General features: G+C 44.3%; 2 protein-coding genes across 2 annotated transcripts in view; one reads left to right on the forward strand and one right to left on the reverse strand.

Moving 5' to 3' along the window:
- The window catches only part of LOC139761639 (uncharacterized), a 37,793-nt gene extending 29,972 nt beyond the window's left edge, over positions 1 to 7,821 (forward strand). Inside the window, 3 exon segments of the mRNA XM_071685924.1 lie at positions 3,660 to 6,182; positions 7,242 to 7,388; positions 7,390 to 7,821. Coding sequence (XP_071542025.1) covers positions 3,660 to 6,182; positions 7,242 to 7,388; positions 7,390 to 7,689 — 2,970 coding nt within the window. The 3' untranslated portion in view covers positions 7,690 to 7,821.
- The window catches only part of sav (scaffold protein salvador), a 1,023,444-nt gene that overhangs the window by 241,503 nt on the left and 760,773 nt on the right, over positions 1 to 21,168 (reverse strand). Inside the window, exon 15 of the mRNA XM_071685935.1 lies at positions 502 to 657. The gene's annotated coding sequence lies outside the window, so the exon portion shown is untranslated. The remainder of the gene's footprint in view (positions 1 to 501; positions 658 to 21,168) is intronic.

Genomic DNA, 21,168 nt, shown 5'->3' on the forward strand with positions numbered 1-21,168 from the left:
CCAATCTGCAGTTGCCAGTGAACTAATCTGCCTCAACCAGTAGCCCAGTCTGCACTCACTAGTCATCATTTCTCGACACTACTGTGGCCTGGGATGGCGGACTCCCCTACCCCCATAGCTGGGTTACCCTGACTTTATTTTTTTTTTTCTTGTCAAAACTTTTAGGTTCGGCGTATTCCGAGGTGCTTTGTAGATTCCAGCTCTCCCGCTCGATGCACTGTTAAACCTGCACCGATTTCTTCAACGCCATCGCAAGATAAGAGGATTTTTGAAACTTTCATTTAAAAATTCTCGTGATGGAATAAAACGTTGGCAGGTATCGCTCAGTACTAATTTGTTTGGTCGGGTTCTACCGATTCTACCAGTCTCTGCTGATTCTACCGCAATTTCTATAGAGTCTACCTCGGTTTGTACTGACCCTTCCAACTTCCTCGTGCCTCTCATTCTCTAGGACCCTTCCTCTACATCCTTAGTGACAGTCGACCTCATCATCCTACTTACCACAGCTCTTCCCGGGAGCGCCGAGCTGCGAGTCCTCCAAGGCTGATGTTGCTGTCTCATCTTCCTTTGAATGGTTCGTGTTTATTGATACAGAGAGTCCCGAGAACCACTGCTCTTGTGATGAAAATTCTCGACAAAAGCTTCACATGAAGATATCTGGAAAATAAAAACATACTTGTACACACACACATGCATAAAAACAAACACACAAGAAACACATTCACAGATACATATATGAATATAAATACATACAATAAACATGACATCAACGAGATTTATACTATCTCTCTCTCTCTCTCTCTCTCTCTCTCTCTCTCTCTCTCTCTCTCTCTCTCTCTCTCTCTCTGACACACACACACACACACATATTTGTATATACTGGATCATGCCAGGCCAATCATATGACCGTTCTGACTCTAATGTGGAGACGTTGGACATACATTCATTGATAGTTCTGAAGGTGCAGCACGCGTGCCCACAGTCAGACGGGGATGCAACTCAACCTGTTTTCGAGGAGGTCATGATGACTAGACACCTAACCATTCCCACGGTCAGAGGCTATAATGATAGTTTGAAACCGGCTTACTGCTCCGTGAGAGGATAGTAGCAGCAACAGCGAGGTGACTGCGCTACACCGGGATGAATGGCGATCGTCCAAACACACACACACACGCTGCACCCACCTGAAATTCCTCATGCACCCCGTCGCAGTTCGGCACTTGAGCCGCACTGAGCTTACAGGAGCTGGTAGTGTGTGTGTGTGTGTGTGTGTGTGTGTGTGTGTGTGTTACGTTTGAAATCTAGAGATCAGTATGTTAACACGTGAGGTATTATAAGGCCACGGTAGTCACATTACATCACTTCATTTACATTTTTTTTTTTCACGGCATCTGAATGACAGTTCAGTCTGTGCAGATTTCCTAACACGACAATAAAAGCATTTATCCCGAAGTGTAAACCTCCACTAGTCTCCTCAACAACAGACGTGTTGACTCATTTTTAGGTTTACAGCTCAAGTTTCTCCACTTCGCTGACTTCAAGTTCCTTACATGTGTTGCAGGGGTCGTGACTGTAGGGGTATAACCATTTCTTCAGCTTTTTCCCCTTCCAAGATACTGGAGGGTGAGGTTATGTGGTGTGGAGGAAGAGGTGTAAAGTTTCTGTCGTCTGTTCAAACGTCATGCTACGATGCATCTTGGGTAAGTCACCCAGATGGTGGTGAGTCAGGAGGAAACTGAATTTTGCAAGTTCTGGTCGTCACATATTTTGACGTTACTGTTCATGGCGGCTACGTTCTCGTTACAAGTGGTGGAGAGCGGCTAATCTGCTGAATTTAATATAATTCAAATTGTTTCTTTTTTTTTCAGTAATGTATGTAATGGTATACGATTTCCTAAGCCGCTTTCTTCGAGACATATAGTTTAAAAAACTATTTCTCGTTATTTCCCACGGTCGTCTTTTTTTTTTTTATTTCGGTGGAGACTCCATGCACGGACAAGAGTCCACATCAGGGCCGGACCTGAATTCAAATAAAATGTTAACGAAAGGGTTATAGGTTTGGTGGACTCTATCATGATTATATCTAAAGACGATTGTGCTGAGAGGAGATGGCAAGAGAACTATGTGAAGAAAATGAGTGAGGTCTGAGCAGATGAATGGTGCTTGTAAGGAGAGGATAGCAAGACTAGCCCGGTAGTGTTGTTCTGTTCAAACAGAAAGCAAGACCCACAATCCTAATATGGTGAGTGTAAGATGGTTCCAGGCACCAGGCTCCTCAGCCAGTGCGGTAGTACCAACGTGGATGGCTGCTGTCAACAGCCTCCTAGCTAATGGATTGCTCTGAGGGCAGGAGACAGGATATTCCTAGACTTAGCTGGGGTATGGGTCGACCTCTCTCTCTCTCTCTCTCTCTCTCTCTCTCTCGTTGGCAGCAGAGTTACACAAGAAAGTATAGTTATAGGATTCGCATGGCGACGACAGTCCATACAATTTCGATTAACTTCTCGGTCCTCAAACCTGAATTATCTCTATGGCAGTGTACAGTAGTGGAACATATAAACCATGTAACGAGAATAACATGCGCGACCAATTTCTCCTTTATCATCTTCATCACAAAGTTATACATTCCGAGCAGCAGTTCTCTCGTCTGGGTAATTTGGGATAACAAATATTACGAGATATAGAAGTAAACATAAAAATGTAATAATTCATTGTTGTCTGTTAAATCCTCTGTGCCATATATCAAAATTACGGTGTTTGAGGCTAAATTTAGTAAGTTACTTGCAAAGAACATAGATCCGGATGTTGACCAGAGGTTGAGTTTGCACTCTTGAGAATAAATGATTTCCGGTTAACACAGGAAATAGTCCAGGTGGCTGAGTCTTCCCTTCTTTTGATAAAGTTTCTGCAAGTTGTAACGAAAGTCTTTGGTATTTGTGTAGAAGCTCGAGTCACGTGAACCAAATAAAATTCCGATTTAGGAATCGATGCAAAGTTAAAGAGTAGAGTACTTAGACCAGACACTAAACAGAGTCTGGCCTGTAAGGCAAGGAACATTATTCTGAATAATCAGTTTCTATAAGCTCTTAAAACTTCCGTGCAACACATCTCTTTACAAATGATGTTCTTTTTTTGATAAAGTTTATCATCCTACAGTTCCACAATTGGCCCATCTAGTATCCAATGAGACTTGTGCGGGTAAACATACAGTATTTTCAAGCCTTAAGGATTTAACACTATCTTATTTTCTAGGAAGTATTCATCTGGTGCTTACAGAGATCACAGCTTCTCACGAGGCATCATATGATATGGCGTTCGGTGCTGAGGCGCAGTGGTTGTGATGATGAAAATTATGAGTACTTGTCTTGCGTATTGTATATACTTATACGTAAAACGGCGCATTACGTTAAGATGGTATGTCGTGTTGGGAGTACTTCGTGAGGCCATGGTATGTGGTAACCATTGCAAGACAATGGAGTGTGTGAAAGTCGGTATTACAGAGCGGAAGACTCAATCCTTCAAATGCAGAAATGTTGTAATGTGAAACGTTATTATTGAGGTGTGTGTGTGTGTGTGTGTGTGTGTGTGTGTGTGTGTGTGTGTGTGTGTGGAGGAAGGTAGGGTCGTGTTATGTTTTTACTAATCCTGGTTATCTACAGCAGGTGACGGCGGAGGTCAACGAGCTCCGGTGTGATGTTTGTGGGCGAGAGTTCGACCGTCGATCGCGGCTGGATGCTCACTACAAGACTCACACTGGCGAGCGACCATTTTCATGTCCATTCTGTGGGAAAAGTTTCGCATCCAAGGGCAACTGCAACACCCACATGCGTGTACACACCCGGGAGCGGCCCTACCAGTGCCCTCACTGCGAGAAACGCTTCTCCCAGCACGGCCAACTCGTCATACATGTCCGACGTCACACCGGTGAGAAGCCTTATGTATGTAGTCATTGCAATAAGGGCTTTACCTGTTCAAAAGTGCTCAAGATACACGTACGGACACACACAGGTGAGAAGCCATTTCAGTGTGAACACTGTCAGAAAGGGTTCGCTGCCTACGCCAACCTAGTCGTCCATCGGCGTATACATACAAGAGAGCGACCATACGCCTGCCACTTATGCGGCCGCGCATTTGAGCATTCTGGCAACTTGAGTCGTCACGTACGCGTGCACAGAGTAGATAGTGGCGTGCGGTGCATTCCGTGTGGCCAGGTGTTCGCCTGTGATAAGGACCTCGTCAACCACACCGCCCAGCACCATCCTAACGAGTACGCCCGCGAGGATGATATCGATCTGGAAGGCACATTGTCTTCAGAGACATCGACCATCAACATGCAAGATCTGGAGCAAATTCAGCCGCCTCCAGGCCTCCAGCCTATGTTGCCGCAGCCATGCGAGCCGCAGCTTACCATCCTCACCCCTATGGCACCCCCTATCTCTAGCGACAATATCCCCACTATACCACAGTCAGTCGAGACAGAGGAACAGCCACCCGACACAGGGGTATGTATAACGGTGAGCGACTCCGAGGACTCGGGTCGTGAGTCAGGCGGTAGCACAGGCTACGCCACATCCCCAGATCAGGCCTTTGATCGAGGAACACACCAGTCCCCGGAAACCACCGTGAAGACAGAAGAGCCGGATACATCTGTCGCGGAATCTACAATTATCTCGGCGCGTTTACTCTCCTCGGTGGCGCCTCGGGACGCTGTGCGCGAGACGCTGGGCACGCCCCAGCCACCCGAGGCCCCAACATCCGCCCCGCCCTTCCGGATGCCACCAAAGAAGCAACAGTACCCAGGAGGGGGGCGGTCACCGCTTAGTGTGCTGCGAGCAGCTCTCTCAACGCAGCGGCCACTGCAGCCTCCTCCTCCTCCTCCTCCTCCTGCGGCTGTTGCTACCGCTGCTGCCCCAATGGTCAGCCAGTCCACGGAGCAGCAGTTGCCTACCATGGCACCGCCGAGCGTTACACTGCCTCCTGAGCCAATCTTCCAGCCTGAGCTCAGTGGACCCAACTCTCCACATATCAACATCCATCAGCTTTCCTTGGGTCATCAGCCTGGGTCAGGAGGTCAGGTCACACCCATGGGGCTGAGTGCTGTCCCCTTCGCACGTCCGTATCCTAACCATCCCACGGCGGCCGATCAGCAGCAGCCAGCAGCTCCCCAGGGAGGTGTCAGTGTTCCGATATCGTACAGGCCAACTTCGAATTCACACTCTCCTTCCCATGTCGACACCAACCCTCTCGACCTGTCGCAGCCTCTCGGTTCTTACGGCCGTGGTAGTACTACTACAGCAGAGAGTTCACCCCTGGATCTGTGCCAGAGACTTGGAGGTGGTCCTGCAGGGCCATGCTTGTTGGCCTACAGGGATGGTCTACCACCCACCTCAATCCACCACCAAACAACACCTGCACCACCAGCTACACCACATACCCATCACCACCACCTTCTCACGCCCGCCCTCCCCTCACCACCTACCCAACGGTCTAATCTGCTCAGGAGGAAGTCTGCCGACGTAGGCCACACAGATTTCAAGAAAAATAAATCTCGGAAGGTGGCTCCCCCTCCTCTCATCCCCATCCACACTCCAGAGGAACCTCCAACGAGCATCTCAACCACCTGTCATCCACCGTTACTCCCCCCATCACCACCATCACCACTAACATCAGCCTCCCTCTCTCAGCAACCATCGCCTGTCTTTCCCAAAGCTTCATCTAATCCTCATCCTCCTCGCTCGACCCTAAACACCAGCACCCACACCACACCACCGGTCGCTATTGGTATTCCACCAGTCAAGACGAGAACGATGTCCACCTTACCGCCACACATCCCTAGCACCATACCAACCCTCTCGATGCATCATCCCGTCACAATACTTTCTCCACGCTCTAAGCTTGAGGACTGCGAGGTCGTCCCTGTAGCTGACCCGCCGAAGGATAAGATCTTATTTTCAGAAAAGTCTGAAGTCCCTGTTGGAAGTTCCTACCTGCCGGACACCTGCCTGGACGCCCCCTCGCCCCTAGAGAGCATACGGGAAAACATTCAGAGGTCGCTCTTGTCTCTCTTGCCGGAGGACCACGAGGCTGTGGGCTTCAAGAGAAAAGTAGAAACTGCATTAGTTGTGCTAGTCGGGGAGGCGCCTATGAAGCAGCTCGGGTATCCTGAGAAAACCACAGAACAGGTAAGAACAGCGGTTACGTCTCTCTCTTAAAAGCGCAACACTATTTTTGCTATTTCTTTTTTTCCTCATTTTTCCAGGAATTAGTAGCCCAATCCTGATACAGTGAGGATGAGAGAGTAATGAATATAGGATTAAAGTGAAGATAAGAGTGTCATGTAGATGAAGGTGTGTTTCTCTCAGCACTGAGAGCACAAGGGTGTGTGATAGTGTGTAAAAAGAATAATACTTCAGCTAGCGAGTGATGACGTTTCTAATTATGATATAGTACCCGTATGAACACGAGGCCATCTAACCTCAAAACGGGAAAGCCAATCATATCACTGCCAGTCTTTCCAAGGCATGATGCAATCAAAGAAATATTCCTACATCAACTCATCCTTTTGTCTGTCTTTGTGTGACTCCTTATCTTCCTTCCATCTTCGCATCCGTCATCGTTTTTCTCTATGCTTCCCGCTTCATCTCGCTCTGTCACTCTCCGCCTCATCTACTGCTGTTCCTTCTTACCTGATCTAATGGTCCTAATTTCACTTTCCACTCCATCTACCATCATCAGGCGCCACAGAAGAGGTTTTCCCTCGTCTCGGGTCACCATCATGCCCACTGTTGTCCTACTTCACACTAGTTACTATTCATATGTTCCTGTTTCTAACTTTCATAATTGCCGGACTTCACAGAATCATCGAGCTGCCTCAGCTATGGATAATGAACAGCGTTATTTAACAGACGGTGACACAGCTGGCTTAAACATACCGGCTTTTCAGGACGCACAATTCTTATGTCGCTAAATACCTTTTGACAAACGAGTGAATGAGAGTAGGAACACCTGGAGAGTTAATGCCCAACACCTGTGATTCACATGCTTGTGTTATGACATCACAGTCTACTCTTGGAGTGAGATATGACAACTGGTGATCGAGGATGATACAATGTCAAGCAGTTCAGTATACATGATTAGTTCATTGCATAGGTTGTAACGTTATCATTCTGGGCTCCAGAGCGCCCAAGGTCGTAGCATTCATAAGTCTAAATGTTAAAATACCTCTACTCGCTCTCCTACAGGTACTCATCACAATCTTGGACATGGCCGGAAAGGGCCCCTGTGCTGACGTGCGAGTAGATGAAATGCAACGCCTCAAAATCAACATGCGCAAGTTCCTCGAGTACGGCTTCCCCTCCAAGACCAGCTGGGAGGAGCTGGGCTGGAACGGGCAAGTCTATCGAAACCATAGTAGACAACATTGTCTCCTGGATATCTCGCAGGCAGACGACGAACCACCGAGACTTTGGTGGAGGACTGGTCGGCGGCAGTGGAGGGCTCCTAGGAGGAAGTGGAGTGGGTGGAGGACTCCTTGGAGGAAGTGGAGTAGGTGGAGGGCTCCTTGGAGGAGGTGTAGTAGGTGGAGGTGGAGCAGGAGGGATTCTAGGAAGTAATGGGGGTGGGGGAAAAGTTCCAGGAGGGGAAAATGAAGATTTTAAGGTCAATAGCACGCCATTAAAGGCCTCCTAGTACTGGGTCAGAGTAGGTGGTCAGGAGAGCCAAGAGACGGGGACAATGGCTGCGTAGTCGACATTTCTGTTGTGAATATTGTGTACAAATATTTATGGTATTTATTTGCTTTTGTAAAAAATAAATCAGCTGCAAAAACGGATTTTTTCTTTTCCGAACCTCACCGTCTCCTGCCACACAGACACACACTTTACATACACACACAACACACACACACACATATATATATATATATATATATATATATATATATACACATATGGCTGAACGATAAAAATTTGAGGAAGGTTAAGGATGTGAAGCACAGCAAGATTATAATCACAGAAAATCAAGAAGTGGAAGATGGGACATAATTTCAAACGCAGAAAAACGTAACAAGTGTATGGAACTCTTGTGGAATATCACTGAAGAAAAAAAAGATTGTCCTTGGGTGTGTGAAAACCTGTTGGAAAGGTAGCTGAACACCCACCCCAAGTTATGGATGTGAAACCTGGATGTATCATGGCAGGATGAAGAGGTACCATTAAGACCCAGCGAGCACAACAGGTAACTGAACTACTGGTTTATAACTGAACTTTTCCGTCTGCAGACTTGCAGTACGTTTCTCGGAACTGGGATATGAAGACTGACTACTAACACTGTTGAGTGTGTGTGTGTGTGTGTGTGTGTGTGTGTAGAAAGACATGAAGAATAGTGACTGAGATGTGAAACAGGAAAGGCAGGACTGGGTCTTGAGATGGACTGGGCATATAAAAAACGACGGGAAGTGAAAGGTTGGCAAAGATGTATTGGAAGAGAATTAACAGGGGAAAAAAATAACTAATAGAAAACTGAAAAAATTAGAGTCAGCAAATTTTGCAAGCCAGAATGAATTTGCCATTCAGCAATAAGCTGCCAATGTAATAAGATTAAAGGACTTAGCCGACTCTTTTAAAGATTTGAGACCTGATAACAGAAACGGAGAATGAAGTGGTCATTTGAAGATAAACACTACTTACGTGGTTCTTAGTAAAAGGACATCAAGGAAGGAATTCGAAGTGGTGTGTATCAAAAGACAGCTGAACGTTAATGCCTGAGACATCTTTTATACATATCATTTCAAATCATCAGAAAGAGATTGGTAAAAAAGAATTTCTGATTGACTGATCAAACTGCAGTTCATAAGACTTAGAATACAAGGGAAGTAAGAAGTATGACCACCCTAGTGTGAAGGATTTGCCCAGGGAAGGCATGTTAACCTTCACAACACTTCAGATAAGGAACACAACTCAATTTCTCAAGAAAACTGAGTAAAGAGGCAGAAGCGAGCATGGAGAGCTGACGTGGAGAAAGCAAAGGGAAAGGTACAAAAGGAGACAGAATTATGAAAAACAAAAATTTCAATTCCACAGATACGAATACATGAAGTGACAGGGATCTACAGCCTTCAGAGGATGAAGGAGGGAAATCCTGGAGCGTAGGATTCAGGGGGTGAGGAGTTGAGGCAGGAAGCTTTGCTAAAACTCTCGTTAAGAGGGTCAGGTTGGAGGTGTAAGGATTAGTTCAACGCTGAAGGATAACAAAGGAAAACATTACAGTCAAGAACACCATGGTATGTAACAGACAGGACCATCACATGTTACAAGCACAATACTTAATATGTAACAGGCAGGAGGAAATATTATGTTACAAGCAGGAACACCTCGCTAGGCAACGGGCAATAACACTACGTTATGTAACAGTCAGGAACACCACGTCACATTATCCAACATGCAGGAACACCACCAACAGGCAAGAACACCAAGCTATGTAACAGGCGGGAGCATAACGTTACATAACAGGCAGGAGCATAACGTTATATAACAGGCAGGAGCGCCAAGCATTGTTACAGGAAGGAAATTCACTTAATATCACAGACAGGAACACCAAGCTATGTAACAGGCAGGAACACCACGTTACGTAACAGGCAGGAACAACATATGTTAGATACAAGGTAAGTGCGCTCGTGGGCAACAACACATTACTCTTAACTGGTTTCTTTCCGGTGGTAACGACAGGTAATGTTCAGAGCAGAAAAACCCTTCTTGTTCGTTAATATGGTACGTGTCGTACTGTACTGATGTACACACCAGGATCACAATGGTGTACATACAAGAACCGTAGTGGTGTACACACAAGAACAGTAGTGGTGTACACACAAGGACCGTAGTGGTGTACATACAAGAACAGTAGTGGTGTACATACAAGTACAGTAGTGGTGTACACACAAGGACCGTAGTGGTGTACATACAAAAACAGTAGTGGTGTACATACAAGAACAGTAGTGGTGTACACACAAGGACCGTAGTGGTGTACAGACAAAAACAGTAGTGGTGTACATAAAAGAACAGTAGTGGTGTACACACAAGGACCGTAGTGGTGTATAAACCAGGACCATAATATTGTACACACCTGGACCGTAGTGGTGTACAGACTTGGGCAGTAAGCCGTAGTGATGTACACGTCTAGATCATAATAGTAAACCCATTTTAGTCGTTGTAGACACTGGGCCACTGTAAGTACACACGGTAAGTCTGGTGCTGTACAGCAAGACCCATCGCAGTGTACATGTGTCAGTGTACACCACAACAGACCCGAAGGATCAGGAGTATGCGCTCCACATGACTGCTCGGAGGATGAGTGTGTCCGCTCCCCAGCTCCAACACCAGGATTGTAACACCACAAATGTTGCCTCAGAGTTGAGACAAGAAAATGAGCAGGACACTTGTGAAAAAAAAAAAAAGAAATACGCCTTTGAAAAATTTCTTTTCCACCTGATGTACCAGATACTTCACTTCATGTTTTAAACATCCAAAAATTTTGGTAAATTATTTTTTTTGATCGACTTTCTCATCAAGACAAAATAAAAGGGCTGCGAGGAAAATGAAGACTTCGTGGAGGAGGATGAAGAGCGCGTGTTATGTCTCCCATGTGCTGGGTAATAACTTGAATGAAATCACGTAGGTCGTAATAACGTGTTACGTCATCATTCGCAACGTTGTCACGAGTTACTTCATCAGGTTTGTAGTCTCCCAGTAACACAGGTATTTCCTTTATCCGAAGATGAAATATGGTAGATACGTCAGCTGTTTGCCACACATACACACACACACACACATATATATATATATATATATATATATATATATATATATATATATATATATATATATATATATATATATATTTCTAAGAATCCACGGGGAATATACTTGATCACGCGCAAAATTGTGATCCTTTCCAATATATATATATATATATATATATATATATATATGTCCACGAGGAAAATGAAACACGGTAAGTTCCCAAGTGCACTTTCGTGTAATGATCACATCATCAGGGGAGACACAAGAGAGAAATATAACAGTTAGTACATATACTACGAAGTTTATGATACGCTCGTCGTCTGTCTTGAACAATCGCATGTTCACCAAGTGGCGTCCTAGCTAAGTCATACTCTAAGGACCATTGTAAATAATCGCCGATAAAGCCTATTAATTAATTAGTTCTAGACTGATATCAAAATCATATAACTACTAATCAAATGTTGAAAACCACAGTTTACTCAAAGTCAAAACCTAGGAAATCGGAAAATAATCTTTCACACAAAGTCGGCTAAGTCAGGGAGAAACACCGGGCGAGTCTGTTCAAGAGTGTCGATATCTGTCCATCCAACCACGTAATTTCAGGTGTTTAGTTTCCATCACGGTTCGTAGACAGCCATGGAAAGTGATCGATCACACTCACTTTCGACTTACATTTAACCAGATACACTGTTACAAAGAAATATTATCCCGTCATCTTCACACTTTAACTATAAACTTGAAGGAAAATATTTCAAATTTTTCATGAAAAAAAATCACGAGTCGATTTTTTCTCGTAGCAACGATTATCATAATTTCAGTTCGAGCCAGACTAACCTTTGTACACAGATGGTTTCTCATAAGTACACGAGTAATGTAATCAGTGTATGTTGTCTGAGGCAAGTGATCATATTCCACAACAAACGTGATCTGAATGTCTAAAAGTTGAGGCTCAGACATCTTAACAAGGATGATAAGGAGTACACGACATTCATGATGTTATTTCCTAAATTTCTTTAAAAACTTGTAAAATAACCCGTTTTAAAGAAAGAGAAAGGAACATCCCCCTCTGGACAGTCACTCTCAGTCACAGGGCGCAAGCCCTCCCACGACTGACTGGTTCCACCCACCATCGAGAAGAAGCAGCAGCCAGTGTCCATCATAACTAGAGTTTCCTGTCACCGATATCAATGGCGCATGTAATCTGGAAATCATAAACTTAAATCATAAACACTTGGAACATGTCATTACCGAGCCTAGCGCACCAACTCATCTTTACTTGACAGTTACAATTGTAATGCTTGAATAAACACGGAGTGAATTTTGGAGTTATATAGTTCACAGGTATTTGATAAGCCACAGGAATGGGCATACAAGTATGCATAACAATAGTAATGGAATATACGATAATGATGTAGTGCTGTGACTGCTATACTCACACGAGAAAACAAAATGCATTTATAACACTCAGACGCTGAACGAAAACATTTCACGTGTAAAACGTTAAACAAAATGACAAACCCTAAAGTTTTAATTTCCTGCATCAGTTGACTGGAGAAGAAAAAACTGTAAATGTATGGGAGTAAGACTAAGAAAAGTTGGCCGGACGTTACTGTGAATGTAAATGGGAGAGAAAATATTGATATATAGCGTAGCTGGGAATGTAAGGATGTATGCGGGACTGTTAGTGTGTAGAGGGGAAATGTAGGGGTGTAGGTTGGGGTGTAAGGGAGTAGGTGGTGATTGTGGGAACAGCAGAAGGTATGATGACACAACAAAAGGACCAGCTTTGTACTAGCTGCCACAAGGAGGCAAAGTGTCACCAACTTCTTAATCTCCGAGTTGTGCTTGGTCACATCCGCTCCATCCTTGCCAGAACAACATTGACGAAGATCCCTACATAAACAACAGTAAACAAGGCTTCAAGAGACTCAAAAGATCATATTAGCGTGACAAGAATCGTCTGATCTCTGCAGCATATTACTTGATGACCGACGAGAAGTATATCCACTGATTCACCAGGGAAGAGGGGTAGAGGGAGCCTGGCCCCCTGGGAAGGTCTCCAGCAGTTTACACTGTGGCAACAGTGCGAGGCCGCCATACTCGCCGTCACCCACAATAGTTCGGCAACTCACGCTCCGCCTCCAGGTTTTCAATCAAGGCAACAAAAGAGTCTGGAGGTCTCTTTGTGAGCGAACGGGAGCGGAGCTGCGGTTGTACGTACTGCTGCTGCCGTCAGAAGGTACTGGCGCGGGGCGTACTGTTAGAGATGGCGCAGTGATAGAGCGGGGGCCACGGTGATGAAGGCCTGTAGTGGTGGGCTATGGAGAAGGAAGCCATCCATGGGTATGGAGAGCCGTTGTGAGAAGGCCAGGGTGATGGTGGGCTCTAGCGACAGGCTATGGTGAGGAAGAGGTGTGGTCAGGGACGGATAGAGTGATAAAACAATGACGAGCGAGATGATGAATGGGTGCGCACAGTCATACAGGTAAGGTTATGGAAAAATGCGGTTATGGGGCGTGTTGTGATGGAGCGCAGCACTTGGGAAGTGTGAAGGTTGAGGAATGGATCACCGTACTGATAAGAGTGTATAGTGATGGGGAAAAGGTATGGTGATGTGTGCGCAGTGACCGAGGGGATGTGGTAATGGAAAAATGTAGCGTTTGAATGATGCAGTGATTGGTTTGTGGTGAGGGAGGGGTGTGGGGATTCGTGTGCTGTGATGGAGGAGGAGGAGGGAAGGGTAGTGATATAGAGGTATGCTAAAACTGGATTACAACATTTGAGATATGTGATGAAGCCCTACAGGCTCTATCCTGCAATAGGAAACATGCAAGTGGATGACAGTGGAGTACCCCAGCAGTACACCTTGCATGGTGGCGTGTTCTTCAGAACCAGGTCACAGATTACGACCGTCTCCCGCAAGGTTCTGAGGTTCCTTCAAATTTTTCACAACAACCCTGTGGTCAGGCAGACCACACTGATTACAATGACAAACTTGACTCTCGCTATTTTATTTCCTACCTGTTTGTCGAGAACGAAAGGAAATGGTTTCCCGACGCTTGCGAAAGTGACCAGCCGACTATTATGCCGTCATGATCACAGAGCACAGGCAATCCCGAGCCCTGAGGAGGAAAGGGGGGGGGGGGTGTTGCAGGACGTGATTGGAAAGGTAAAGTCGAGGAGTTTCAAGATGTAACTTATTGTGATTGGTCCATCAGTGTCACCGATATCTGTGATGTAAGCATGAGAACAGTCATCTTTATTTTCCATAACGTCAGTGTATGTCAAGAATATCATGTGTATGACAAAGAAATGGAGAGAGAGAGAGAGAGAGTTATTCAAGGAACATAGCACGGAATGAGCAGTATTAAAGAGAGGCTGAAAAAGTTATAAGCAAGATGAAAAAGGAAGGAGCAGGAAAATGATGGACTCGTATGGAGTGAGAAGGTTGTTCAAGAGACTATGAATCATCGTCAAGTGATGAGGATTGAAATAAGGAGAAAGGAAGGTCTAGGAAACTAGGAAGGTAAAAGGAAATAACCATATCAAAGTCAAGCAATACAAGCGTTCATGGAGTAACAGACGAATAGGAGAAACAAAAACCCTAAGAATGACCAGCAGTACAGTGTTAAGAGACGTGATAAAGCAAGAATATAAAGACAAACATAAATACCAGGGTGATAACGGTGGTACAGCGGGTATACCGTGCATGTCAACATAAAACTGCTGCTTACTGATGGCAAAGAGAGAGAGGAGACGAGGCCATGAGAGGAGGCGAGTTGGGCTGAGGGCCGGGAAGGAGTGGCACTTCCCAGCATACAACAAGTGGGCATTCAGAGCGGAAAGAAAGAAGCTACGGAAACTGAGGGATGCAAGAATAACCCAAGGCAGGTAAGAGGTAAAGAAAGAAAAAAAAAACAAAGGAAGAATGAAAGGGTTCCTCTCTAAACGTGGCTTGACCCATAAAACTGATGTTGAAAAGTGCCTACTCACTTTGTAGTTTTCTCTTTTTCTCTGTTTTTATTTTCTTGAGTTAGGTTGGGGAAAGGGCGTAGGTGGAAATCTGGGTGAAGAAGGAGGGGCTAGAGTATGGTTTGATCAGCAGAACGGATAGAAAAAACATTATCATTCTCCTGTTTTTTTATCTTAAATGGGAAGGTTAAAGACTGGATGACCATAGTACGATAGAGGGAGTCAAGATCCAATGGTATACAGACTAGTGTGTGTGATGTCCGCATCTGCCACGTCCTCGTTCAGTTCATGCCATTTATCAGTCACTTTTATACTACATGAGAACTTCATATCTTTTGAACTTCATATCAGTCGTCTGGATGTTCGAGCCCAACACCTTTCAAAGAACTGTTAACCGTGTGGTTTATCAATCTGGTTCAGAAACATAAAGGTTGCGATCATGTCGCAGTTCACTCTTCTCTTACCCACGCTAGGGAGATTAAAGGCTTTTAGCCTTTTCCTGTAAGTTAGCTCTCTTCATTCTCAAACCTACCTTAATCTTCCATTAATCAGCACCATTCACTCGACACTTGGTGAAGGGATTTGTATGGTGATGCAACAGTAGAATTCTCTTCCTTCGTTTGTCCTTCCCTCTCCATATAATTTTTTTTTTCCTTTAAGTGTCGGGTCTACAAACACCTGCAGAGCCCTCATTAACATCTAATTCATTTTCCTTTTATCTTATTCGCTCACCCGAGATGCCTTCGATTATGGCATGTTTTGACACTTTGTCGGTCGCTATATAAACAAAGGGGGTCCACTGAACATCATGATGTACTGAAGATGAGCGTGCAGTGAAGACGAGCTTGTAATGGAGATGAGTATGTGGTGGAGATGAGGGGAAAATGAAGAGGAGTTTGGTGGTGTTTCCCTCCACGGTGATCATGATAACTGGTGATGGTGAGGAAGGGAACATATTCACTCCCAGCTCTCGGCGTCTCTAGTTCATTTATTAATCTATTTATATATTCACATATTTATTAATTACTCGTTTATCTACTTATGTTCTTGGTTATCTATTCAAATTACATATACTCAGAGGAACACACACACACACACACACACACACACACACACACACACACACACTCAGAAACACACGTGTTAATGTATATAAACTAGTGGTTATGAATTACGTAACTGTCCCATTAATCGTAACTGTGGCAGTGATGGGACCGTCCCGACCTTGAAAACAGACTGCACAAGTTGCAATATCAGTTAGGGTTAGAGAACAGTGTACCAGAAAAGCAAAATTATACAAACTCCCGCCACTGAGGAATGCCTGAAATTTTCTGCGGTACTGAAACAGAATATCATGGAATACATGACACGAGAAGACGGTATGGACTGGTATGTACACTCCCTACATAGTAGAAATAAATGGCGAATTTCTAAATTTAGTATAATTACGGGTATGAACGGAGGCATTTATAGCACTTTTTTTTTGAAGTACAATGAGACAAGTGAAGCGAGTTTCCTGGTTTCCCCAGCGATGGTACATTAAAACAGTGCAGGCAACAATACCACTTCTTTGTTTTTATGTACGTCTCTTGTTAGTGTAGGAGCGAGGCAAGACTGATACTGCCTTCACCTGATATCGGCCACAGGGTCACCTTGCCTCTGGCGCAGGACGTGACCCAGCGGCAGGAGTGTCACAATCCTTCCTGAATGTAAATCAGGTCTCGTCACTGAATGCCAAAACTTGTCCACCCTGACTTGAACCTGGCGGGGGATGTTCTGAAGTGGCTGTTCCCGAAGTGGGAGTTACGGACCTATGAGGTAGATGGAACTGTGCAGGGGATGTCAATAAATGTCGAGGGGTCGACAGGGGGTTGATAAAATGGTAGGAGTAAAAAAAAAAAAAATCCTTAACTTTAAAAGTCTAAAATCTAAACTGATATCCAAGTTCTTGTTTGTGCTCATCAGGCCCATTCATCTCATTAACGATGTAAACTTCTTCAATTAAGAGGTTTTCTCTTAGCTACTTTTGTTCTACACTTGTTCAGTTTTACCAATTCATTTTACACACACACACACTTACATATATATATATATATACCCACACAAACAATATAATCATTGTTTCCCGGGCTTGTGATGGGTCGATGAAGACTTGGTAAGCCTGTGATTCAAAATATTGGAACTCCCGCTCTAACGTCTCGTTGCCGACCCATAACCCAGCTCCGATTTTGGGTCACCTTTATCTTATAGCCTCAGAGACCACCAGACTAACTTACTCTCCTACTAGGGGAGTCGGATGACTTTAACCTCAACTCCAAAGTTCCTCAAATATCTAATAAATTTCGTACAAGATAGAAAGCTGCGAGGTTTCTGCTAATAGTCATGCATCTAAGTGGTTGCCGGTTTAAATGGAATTCCCATGAAAATTGTGCCGGGTCCAATCTTGTTCGCAATTTTCATTGATGGTCCAACACACGTAGTGAGAAATGAAGTTTGGATATTTGCAGACGATAACCAAATTGTAAAGATCAAGGAAAACAGAGTCAGGGAGGAACTCTCTTTAAGGGGATATTAAACCAACTATCACTTTGGTCGGATAAGTGGTTAGTGAAATTCAACAATAGCCAATGCAGTGTTTTGCGTCTTGGTCGCAACATCCAGAAGTAAGAGTATAGATTGAGGAGCAAAGAGTAAGTATGTAGCAAACAAATGTTGCACAGACCTTCACATACATGAAGGTAATACATTGTTACTTCACAAACGTGCTGACACGTGATAACGCCAGGAACAGAAGAGTGACCGCCTCATTTGCTCACATCCTCTCTCCCTAGTTGTCATGTAAGATGCACCGAAACTGAATCCTTCCCCACCCACGGTCAAACCTCACAAATTGTTTCGTGGTTGCCCTGACCACTTCAGTCTCTTCTTCAGCACATTATTGTTCTTCGGCACCTCAGGTCAAAAGCATAATCTTCCTTTCTTTGCATTCAGAGATCAACAGGCAATGTTAAGATTGTATGTATATAGAGGAAAGCTACAAAACTAAGTACAGAGAGAAAAGGTATGCCACATCAAGAGAGACTCAGAACAATGAAGTTACCATCATTGCATTACAGACAAGAGACGATACAATTCAGGTGTACGAAACTATCAATCAAAGAAAAGAAAACCTCGACAGAGAGAGGAACACTCCCAAGGGGTAAGTACACGAGGCACGAGAGGTCACAGTAAATAGTTGTGCTGAAGACATATGCAATACAGAATGCGTAATCTACCAACAAAACACCTCACGCATGTGTAGACAATTTTACATGTAGGTCTTGATCCCGGCCAACAGGGGTGGTGGCCTTTCCACTCGAGGAAAAAGCATTAACGTATGGACATTAAAACAATAATAGTGTGTTTAGTGATCTCACACTCTTCTCAACTGGCAGTAAGGTCTTCACCAGTGTGTGGTTCTGGGGACGGCCTCTGGATGTGACAACGTCCACGACTCTCCCTCTAACTATGACTGTGTTATAGAGCAAAACAAGACATTCCTCCTCCTTCCTGGTACAAACAACTGAGGGATCACTCCGTCGGGGGTATAGCGGAGCGGAACCAAAATGATCAAGAGCTCCCATACATGTGGAGACTAAAAGGCACTTGGCATACGTACTCCTCTTACCGTTGTGCAAACGTCCTGATCCCAGATGAAGAAAAAAATTCCGCCGGGTCCAGTGATCTCAACATTGCCGAATAATTACAAAAAAAAAAACACATCAACATGATAGAACATGAGAGAGGCTGTTGCACGGGGCCCAGTTTACTTTTACCATTGCTATAAACCACTACGATAATCCATCACTCTCATCCAACCACGATAATATCCCATTAATTTGCAAGGTGAGCGGGTCGTACGGCAGCTAGGTATTCACTGATGAATTGATGAGTCATGAATCATTCTCTCGGATGGAGAAGAGTCATCATCTTTTATCTGGGGAATAAGCAGTCGGTCTAACCAGCAGGTCAGGACCCGGGTCTCGCTAATCTCCTCCACGGTGGGAGACCATGACGGACAGCTTTAACCTTATTTCTTATTCTTCCTTTCCCAGTCTGACCTGAACACGCTGCGAGACCTGGGTGCCTGACGCGGGGGCTGTTGAAATGAACAGTCATATCCCTCCCTATCCACCCTCCCTGTCCCGTTACAACACCCACCACTACTTCATTCCTCCGAGGTGTTCATCACCCTCAACCTCGTCCCCTTTCCCGAGTTTTTCTTGGCTGATGAGTCTGAGATTATCATGTGCTTCTTTTTCATAGGATTTCCAGTGAATTACAAATTATATCTCGCCTGAGTTTTATATTAAAAAAAGAAGGAAATCCCTAAGGCACATGGTTCTCACGGGGGGTGATACCTCACAAGGGTAATACTCTGAACTATTATCAATATGGTAAAGGAAAAAACAAGAGATTGATGCGATTTTTTAAAGCAATGAACATAAAAATTCCTTCACTCCCACTCAACTGTGGCTAGAATATATAGTTGGCGTTGGACTCAGAGACGTGGTTGGTGTTGGACTTGGGAGGCGCAGGAATGCTGCCTGTCCTCCAGTATTTACAGAGCCGAGGCCTGGCCCACGTAATGCTCACTAACACGTTGAGGTTTCTCCATTCTGTTGCATATGTTTACTGTAGCCGCAGCAAAGAGAAACACGCCGTACGTTCTTCCATCACAAGGACGAGACTTCCACAAAATCGGAGGTAGAGGTCAGGACGGCGGAGGCATGACTAAGGCAGTCAGCAGGGGTGTGCAGACTCACTCGTGTCAACACTGTGAGAGCCTCGCCCCTCACGGTATATGATCAGGGTAGCCAGTCAGCCAGCCCGGGGTTTCTCTGGTCCCTCCTCACCTTCACATAACCAGCAAACCGACCAGCCAGCCAGTCTGGGTCCAACAGGTCCGTGCTAACCATACCTAGCCAGCCAACCAAGAAGGCAAGCCAAGCAGCCAACCAGTTAACCAGCTAGCCTGCAAGCCAAACAGTTAACTAAAAGGTCACTCAGCTAGCCAGTCACCCAGCCGGCCGTACAGTCAAAGTCAGCCACCTGAAGAATATCAGAAAGATAAAAAGCCGAGGAAGGAGTAGATTACAAGGGGGAGAGGGAAAAAATGAAGGAAAGACGAAGAGGAAAAATGTTTGAAAGAAAAGATGTGCGAAGATGAAGATTATTATAATCAAAGGACTAAAGCATTATGAACGTTACTATTAAACAAAGGAGGAAGAGAATAAAAAAAAAAAAGCCTTCCAAAATAAATGAAAGGAATGGGTACACAGGTTGTCTAAGAAGAGAGAATTCTGTGGAAAAGCAAGAAATATATATATAAAAAAGAGAAAATGGAAGGATTAAAAGATAGAGTAAAATGGATTAGGTTAGGGAGTTTGAGAAAGACAGAGGGTGGAAGGTTAGCATGGCTGGCTCACCACCAGAAGTATGGAACTACACGTGAGGATATCCACTAATCCACAGCAGATCAGCGAGTCATCTGATGGGGAAGATAAGAATAACCAACAGTTTTTTTTTTTTGGGGGGGGGTTAAAGACCAGAGGATGTAAGTAATGTCGAAAACCAACTGGAAGCACATTGTCACATACACTCAGTGTATAAATTACACTGGAGATTAACTGCATTGTCCAATTCACAATGGCTGTTCAAACTGGTCGTTCGCTCAAGTGGATATTTGAAGTTAATGACTTAATTCCAACTACCAGCATTATGCGTTTTCGCATTATATTAAACGTGCTACTGTTATTGCCGAGATAAACTGTACTCTTCCGATATCCGGCGAGATTCAACGTCTCTGCATTTCATATCAACTGACATGTTTCTCTTTCTTGTATCTCCCTTGATGATGTGATCATTACATGAAAGTGCACTTCGGAACTTTTAGCGTTTCATTTCTCCGTGGATTCAAAAGACTTCACTAGATCACGCGCTCAATTATGATCTTTTCATATATATATATATATATATATATATATATATATATATATATATATATATATATATATATATATATATCAATAATGAGCTTGATCCTAAATTTGCTGACAGTCACAGAAGAAAACCACATTACTGTTTCTGCCTTTCTTACTCTGTGTTTGCAATTCTCTCTATCTGCGTTGCAATACCTCTCTCTCCACCCATGTGTATTTTTGACACAATAAGCCATACAATTTGCTCTGTCAAACTTCCTGTGCCATGTAGATAGATTTCACGTAAGTACTTGTTCAAAGAGCAGAAGTGTCCGGCCCTAACTTGATCTTAAGCTCTTATGTGATTAACTAGTTACTACTGAGACCCCTACAATCATGTAATTCCTGAACTGTATATTTTCAGACGAATGACTGCTTGA

Source organism: Panulirus ornatus, chromosome 41 (assembly GCF_036320965.1).
Source record: "Panulirus ornatus isolate Po-2019 chromosome 41, ASM3632096v1, whole genome shotgun sequence".
NCBI lineage: Eukaryota > Metazoa > Arthropoda > Malacostraca > Decapoda > Palinuridae > Panulirus > Panulirus ornatus.